The following is an 8,212-nucleotide window of genomic DNA, read 5'->3' as shown; positions in this document are numbered from 1 at the left end:
CTGAAGTTTATAAACACCATGCACAGGAACTCCTGGGTTTGTGAGATTAAGATTTAAGTTTTCAAAATTTTGTTTTTGTTTCTTTATGTGGCTTTTTTATATTAAGTTGTCCCAAATTTCAAGTTTTTATTTTATGGAAGGACTTGCTTTACTTAGTCTTAGATATTTATTTAGGATAAATTCTTTTGTTTTATAATTTCTATATAATTTAGTTTGCAAAAGCTCTGCTTTTTTTCATGATATTTTATTTCTTTCCCAAGCTGGTTTATGATCCTCCACTACAAGTAACGATAAGAGTTAGACCACCAAGCTAACCTAAATTCAATTCCTTTTAACCAGGTCCATGTTAGAACAGGTCCATTTTTCTGTTCCTTTTATGCACGATAATTTTTGATTTCATCACTTGCACCCCAAAAATTGATAGAAAAAAATTGAGCAAATAAATAAAACCCAAATCAATGGGGCCATTATCAAAATCATGAGAACTAAAATTATATATTTCAATTCAGGGACCAAAATAAATAAATAACTCCCAGCAATGGTTCATACAGAAATGACCAAGTCACCACCACAAAATCACAGGCTCATGATCTGCAGAGAAAGCTCTTCATATTAATGGACCGCTTCACCTTTCCTTTATATATATATTTTTTCCTTTTATAATTTTTTTTGAGAAATTCTTTTGGTTTATAATTCTATTTAGATTAATTTGCAAAAACTTTTTCTGGGATTTTTTTCTCCTCAAGTTCTTTCATACAAATAACAATTAGGTGATGGACCACCAAGCTGGCATGAATTCAACCGAGGACTTCTAATTAGGTTCAAGTTTTGGTTCAAAAAATACACCCAAAATCTTATCAGATTATATCCATGTATAGCATAAGCTATTCAAAAACTATATGCAAGTCTCATTGGATCATATTCATGTATAGCCTAATCTATATAGGGAATCTTGTACTCAACCTAATTGCATGGAGTATATTTTATGTTTATTCTCGTTTATAGGTTTTTATGTTATGTAATATGTAAATTGATATCTATTTTCCTATTATGTAGAAAAGTTTTAGGTTATTGTCAAGAACACCTCCATGATGCTTGCAGATGAATTACACGCTTCTTCTATGAGATAACATTATATCGATTCTCTGAGCAATTGATTTAGATAATTCGATGAACTATCAAATCAACTTTTGACTTGGATTGCCAAAATAAAACAAAACTTTTAAATTACAACTTCTTCCAAAAGGAAAGCTCATGAAATCATATATCTTCCACGTTGACTAGTGCTCTTGTAAGAGACTAATGGACTTCTGATAATTACTACTAAGCTTGTGCCTTAATCTTGTTATAGATCCAAGTACATGTTTTGTATAGCAAATTTGATCCATGTACATTTACCACTCTAAGTTTGTGAATTCTATTTGCTGCTTGATATCAGTTTCATGCTTATATAAAGAAAAGCACATCCTTGTTAGGATTTTTGTATACAATACATCTACAGACAAAAGTTTTTTATGTATCTGTTTGATAAGCTTGATATGGAAATCCAGCCTACTAATCACTTACCATCATTACCTATATCATAAATTTGATGTTATTGCCATTATCATCATCACTCTTCTTCGTTTTATTGCACTTGTTATGCTGCCATTGCTATTATATTGTTATACTAATATTAGTTAAAATTTTTTGAATCAAAATAAATATTATAAGAAGCTTATGAGCTTGAATTTGTGCAGGCACCAATCATGAGGCTATTTTTTTACATCAAGGAATAGAAAATATCCTAATGGAAAAAAGCCAGATCGAAAAGCTAGTGGTGGATTTTGGAAGGTCTCCTCAAGTAATAAGGACATCAAGGCCCCAGATAACTCATTGATCGGCCAGAAGAGAACCCTTGCATATTATATAAATGATGAAACTTCAAAGGGAGGAAAACGAACTGGTTTATGGTAGAATATATCATTCCATCCTCCCAATTGTCATTGCAAGATGAAAAGGTAATTTTTTTAGAGCCTAAGCATGATATTTTTTTCTTTTTAATTTTTCTTGTGGAAATTTCTAAATAGCAAGTGCCCAACTTTATGTGGCTGTGATGATATCTGAAGCATTAGTTTGCACTACTTTTTCAAAATAATTTAGTGTGTACACATTTGAACAGAACTAGGTCATATAATTCTACTCGATCAATGGAAGACACAAGGAAAATTAATTACATTTTAGTGCAAATTGATTCTCTAATTGTTTCAAGCCCATCAGCTTTCCTAGTCCCTATGAATGTCCTGATTGTTATAATAATATATTTTTCAATGGAAGTAATTAAACTTTAGATTTTATAGTTATTTTTTTATTTATTGAGAAAAATTTTGAAGATTGGATGAAAGTTATTTTTTGCATGAAACAATAAGAAATTCTACTTGAAATTCATTACCTTAAGGAAGTTGTTGGGCTTTATCCAATCTTTCCTTAAAAAACAAAATAAAAAAGAGACATGGCCATGACAAAATAAACTCTAAAATCTTTTCCATTCTATGTTTGTGTGCTAATAAATTTATTTGTGTACGGCACTTTTTGTATTTTCTTGACAAATAAAGTCAGAACAATGATATTTTATAGATTCTAAGTCTAATTAAGCACTTGTAAATACAACAAGCATGACTCAAGGAATATTGTCCAAAGTAAATTCATTTTTATTAGTAAAAAAAATACTTTTGAAAGACATACTACCAAGAAAATTATATTGTTGCATCATAATAGTGGTGATATGTTGTAGAGCCATCTTCGACTAATAGACAGAGTCTTATTTGGATTGTTTGATAAGAATTAAGCAATGCAACCCATGAATTATGCAAATAATCATGTCTAACATCTCATGGACATACATCACATCATAAATTAGTTCTCTTAACTCATCTCTTTGGCAGCTTGATCCATGGGTTATCTGCAAAGTTTACTTTAATAATAGAGAAAAGAATTCAAATGGTGGAGTTGTATCTGAGGACGAAGCAACTGGATCATCATCTCATTCTATAGTTCATGAAGATACAAAGGGTCCAATAGAAACTGATAGCTTACAGCAGGAAATGGTCTACGTTGAAGAACAAGCTTGCATGCCATCTAGTCCACCATGTGCCAATAGAGACATGTCTCTATGCATGGAGATGCCCTGCTATGCACCATCACAGTCAGCAGGCTATACAGTGCAATGCAATCCTTTGAGGCCTGGCGAGGGTCCTTCAGATTCTCAGCCCTTTATGGCCTTTCCCCCTCCACTACCAGCATTCTCTCATATACCGAACAACTTGAAAAAAATGAATTGAGAGAAGTAAAGGCAATGGAAGGAGAGGATTGGAGATTAAGTATTCCACCAGGTTTCAGGTTCATACCGACAGATGATGAATTGTTGCTATTCTATTTGGTGCCCAAGTTGATGGGCCAATCTCTACCTTGTGGAATTGTGACGGAGAATGAAGTTTATAAACATCATCCTCAAGAACTTCTAGGTATGTGAGAAGATATATTTAAATTTTGAGCAATTCTTCTTTTTATTTCTTTATATAGCATTTTTATATCAAGGTAGGTTGGTCCCAAATTTCAAGTTTTCTAGGAATATTTATTTTTCTTACATATTTATTTGGGAAAATTTTCTTTTGTTTTATGATTTCTATGTAATTTAATTTGCAAATGCTCTCTTTTTTCATGAGATTCCTTTTTTTTCTTCCAAACTGGTTTGTGGTCCTCCACTACAAGTAACAATGAGAGTTAGTCCTAAGCTAACCTAACTTCATTTCATTACTTTTAACCAGGTACATAGCTAGGTTTGAAAACTACACCAAAAATTTTATTGGTATGTATCTATTTGTGGCCTAATCCATATTGGGAACTTGCAACTTAACTCTGATGCTTGCAGATGAACTACATGCTTTTGCTATAAGGTAATTGTTTCCTTGAGCTTTTGATTTAGATAGTTTAATAGTCTATCCAATTTTAAATACCAAACAAAAGTGTATTAGACAAGCGGCAACAATAAGTACATTAATCAATAATAATCTGTTTATTATGCAACAATAAGCTATGAAATCTTTAACATTTAACTAGTTCTGACAGGTGTAATAAAATTAGAGAACAGTTAACAAATTTGTCAAAGTTCCACTAGTAAATTTTAATCTTTTATTTCATGTACAATATCTTCCAGATTTCATCACTTTCAACCCAAAAACTGATAGAAAAAATAAACAAACAAATAAATCCCAAATAAACAAATAAATGGGGCCTTATCAAACTTCATGAGAACTAAAATTGTATATTTCCATATAGGGACCAAAAATAAACAAATTATTTCGAGAAATATTTCATCTAGAAATGACCAAACTACAACATAAAATCACATGCCCATGATCTATCGAGAAAACTCTTCCTAATGGACTGCTTCACCTTCCCTTTATAATTTTTTTCTTTTATAATTATCTTTTGAGAAATTTTTTAGTTTATAAGTTCTATTAAGGATAATTTGCAAAAGTTTTTTCATGAGCTTTTCTTCTCCTAAAATTCTTTACGGTTCTTTCCTACAAATAATAATTGGTTTGATAGACCACTAAGCTGACATGAATTCGACTAATAAGTTCTAATTAGGTTCAAGTTTAGGTTTGAAAGTTACACTCAAAACCTTATTGAATCATATTCAGGTATAGCCTAATGTATTTGAAATCTATAAGAATAATCTTACTGGATAATATTCATGTGTACTAATCTGTACAGGAATCCTGCCTAATTGCATGGAGTATATCTTATGTTTATAGTTTCTTATGTTATATCATATGTAAATTGATATCTATTTTCCAATCATGCAGAAAATGTTTGGGTTATTTTCAAGAACACCTCCATGATTCTTGTAGATGAATTACATGCTTCTTGTTTGAGATAACTTTAACTTGATTCCCAAAGCTATTGATATAGATAATGTGATGGCCTATTGGATTCACTTTTGAATTGGATCACCAAAAATGAAAACAAAACCTTCAAATTACAACTTCATCTAAAAATTGCTCATGAAATACTATAACTTACATGTTGATCGGAGCTTTTCTCGGGGACTAATGGACTTCTGCTAATTCACTACTAAGCTTGTACCTAGATCTTGTTGTACGTCCATTTATACATAATTTTTTTTAGCAAATTTTATCCATGTACACTTATCACTCTCAACTTGTGAATTTTGTTTGTCAGTGTTTGTATCAATTTCAGGATATATTAAGAAAAGTACATCCTCGTTCATATTTTTTATATGCAAGGCAATTGCAGCTTTTAGGTTGCTAGTATACCAAAGTTTTTTATGTACTAGTTTGATAAGCTTGATATGAAAGTCTAACCTACTGATCACTTACCACCATCATCTATCTCATAGGTATGATATTATTTCCATCATTATCATGGTCACTCTTCTTTTTATTGCAGTTGAAAATTCTATTATTATTGTACTAATATTAACTGAAAATACTTGAATCACAATAAGCATTACGAGAAGCCTATAAGCTTGAATCCATGCAGGCACCAATCATGAAGCCTATTTTTTCACATCGAGGAATAGAAAATATCCTAATGGGAAAAGGCCAGATCGAAAGGCAGGTGGTGGATATTGGAAGGCCACCTCAAGTAATAAAGAAATCCAGGGCTCAGATAACTTAATGATTGGCCACAAGAGAACCCTTACCTACTATATGGATGATGGAACTCCAAAGGGAAGAAAAACGAATTGGCTTATGGTAGAATATACGATTCCACACTCTCAATTGCCATTACAAGACAAGCAGGTACATTTCTAGAGCCCAAGCATGATATTTTTTTTTTCTTTTTAAATTTTCTATGAAAATTTGTAAATAACAATTACCAAACTTTTTGCGATCGTGATAATATTTGAAGCATTAGTTTGCATTAATTGCTTTCCTAAAAGAATTTAGTGTCTACACATGTGAGCAGAACTGGGTTATATAATTGTAGACCAATAGAAGACAGATAGAAAAATAATTACATTTTAGTGTAAATTAAGACTTTAAATTGTTTCAAGCCCATCAAGTTTCCTATTTTCTAGGAATGTCCTTGACTATTATAGTAATATATTTTCCAATGGATGTAATAAAACTTTAGATTTTATAGTTACTTTTTGTTTAATTTATTGAGAAAAATTTTGAAGATTAGATGAAGGTTCCTTTTGCATGAAACAAGAAGAATTCTACTTGACGTTCATTACCTTAAGGAAGTTTGTTGGGCTAGATCCGATCTTCCCTTCAGACACAAAATCATAAAATAAGGGACATAGCCATGATGAAGTAAATTCTAAAAGTTTTTTTATTCTCTATCTTTGATAACTTCCACTAGAGGCAAAACTAGCTAACAAATTTCTTTATATATCACACTTTTTAATATTTTCTTGACAAAAAAAGATAGAAGAAATTGAAAATTCAATGGATTCTAAGTCTAATTAGGCACTTATAAATACAAACAAGCACTATTCAGGATCTCTAAATTTTTTTCATTTTGTTAGTAAGAAAAATATTTTTGAAAGACGTACTTCGAACTAAAATATGATTATCTATAGAAACTATAGTGTTGCAACCTACCACCCATAGATAGGGTTTTATTAGGACTATCTAATTAAGAAGAATCAAGTAATGCAACTGATGAATCATCCAAATAATCATGTCTAACATCTCATAGTCATGCATTATATCATAAGTTAGTTCTCTCATCTCACCTCTTTTGGCAGCTTGATACATGGGTTATTTGCAAAGTTTACTTGAACAATAGAGAAAAGAATACAAAAGGTGGTGGCACTATATATGAGGACCAAGCAACTGAATCAGCATCTCATTCTATAGTTCATGATGATACAAAGTGCCCGATAGAAATCGATAGTTTACAACAGAAGATGGTCACCAGCAAGCGAGTACGAGTATTACTTGACAGTTCAAACCATATTGAAGAACAAGCCTACATGGAATCTCAGCACCTTGATGATCAAGCTAGATTGCTAGTTCTCTCCTCCAAGAAGGAAACATCATCAGACATCGAGGAGCAGTCTTTAGCTCGGTCTAGTGAATGGAAGGACAAACGAGTTGAGGATTACACTAATAAGGATCATGATGACCTTTTGGCGTTCATGGAGGAGTGCATCAACAACCCACCGGACTGGAAATATTGAGGCTTGCAGTTTTTTGAATGTAGTCCTCTTCCATTTGGAATGGTTAAAGATTGTATTTAGTTAGTGGTAGTGCATAGATGGCTTTTGCTTGTATCAAAGCTGGAGCATGTTTTGATCTAAAAATTGATTTGAGAATTTTCTTGATGCGTTGTGTTCTGTGGCTATGTTAATGTGACCCTATACACCATGCTCATATCAAGCTTATGCGAGAGAATATCATGCTTATGCTGTAGGAGAGGGAAACTACAAACATTAATGAAGGACTCAAGTATCCTTATACTCTCTTGCTCTCTCTCTCACACACCCACCCACATGTGCACACATACAAACAAATGTGTGTGTATGGTTGTCTATCCTTCAAAATATTTAATATAAAATAATAAAAATATTTGCAGGAAAAAAAGAGAAGAAAAACAAGTAGGACATGTGCTTGTGGGAAGAGGAAGGGGGATGTATGGTCAATAAACAAAAATACTTCATATTTATCTGGAGATTTCACAAAAGAGAATAAGAAAGTAGCTTTTCCATGAAAAAGAGAAAAACCATATAGGACATGAAAAAGCCACTTCCCATGGGCTAAAAATTGTGGTAGTTTTTTAACCAAAAATATCCTTTAGCTATTATGATTATAATAGCTATTTTTAATTGGTTATCTTAAATAATTAAAAATATAAAAATGTAATGATAATTTTAGTATAAAAATATAGTAATGATTATTAAATATATCATCATATAAAGAAGTTGTCTAACTATTGAAAATTATTAGAACTCTAAAACTCAACCCAATAAATAACTTTACTATCTATTTTTAAATATTGAAAGTATTTTTAAAAATTAAAAATATTTAAAAATGACCATCAAAAATAATGCATGTGATGTTTTATATGTGTTTTACATAATTTTATTAGGGGCATAATAGGTATATTATACATCTTTGCTAGAAAAGTAGATGCTCAATCAAATATAAGTTATTTCGGATAGTATGTTCCTTATGTTATCTTCTCATAGTCAATC

At 31.3% G+C, this 8,212-nt stretch overlaps 1 protein-coding gene across 1 annotated transcript; it reads left to right on the top strand.

The window, feature by feature from the left end:
* The first annotated feature begins 3,334 nt into the window (after window positions 1-3,334).
* On the top strand, window positions 3,335-7,198 carry LOC140858043 (NAC transcription factor 32-like). Its single transcript, XM_073257470.1, has 3 exons — window positions 3,335-3,503; window positions 5,548-5,810; window positions 6,764-7,198. The coding sequence occupies exons 1-3, from the start codon at window positions 3,335-3,337 to the stop codon at window positions 7,196-7,198; spliced, it is 867 nt and encodes a 288-aa protein (XP_073113571.1).
* Window positions 7,199-8,212: the final 1,014 nt, after the last annotated feature.

Source organism: Elaeis guineensis, chromosome 5, assembly GCF_000442705.2.
Source record: "Elaeis guineensis isolate ETL-2024a chromosome 5, EG11, whole genome shotgun sequence".
NCBI lineage: Eukaryota > Viridiplantae > Streptophyta > Magnoliopsida > Arecales > Arecaceae > Elaeis > Elaeis guineensis.
Note: the sequence above shows the minus strand (reverse complement) of the source record. Positions and strands in the feature narration are given on the sequence as shown.

What these genes read in the sequence shown, in the direction of transcription:
- LOC140858043 (XM_073257470.1), top strand. Translation starts at nt 3,335, where the DNA reads ATGGAAGGAGAGGATTGGAGATTAAGTATTCCACCAGGTTTCAGGTTC. An exon ending in TCATCCTCAAGAACTTCTAG is followed by an intron (nt 3,504 to 5,547) that starts GTATGTGAGAAG and finishes GAATCCATGCAG; the next exon opens with GCACCAATCATGAAGCCTAT. An exon ending in TGCCATTACAAGACAAGCAG is followed by an intron (nt 5,811 to 6,763) that starts GTACATTTCTAG and finishes CTCTTTTGGCAG; the next exon opens with CTTGATACATGGGTTATTTG.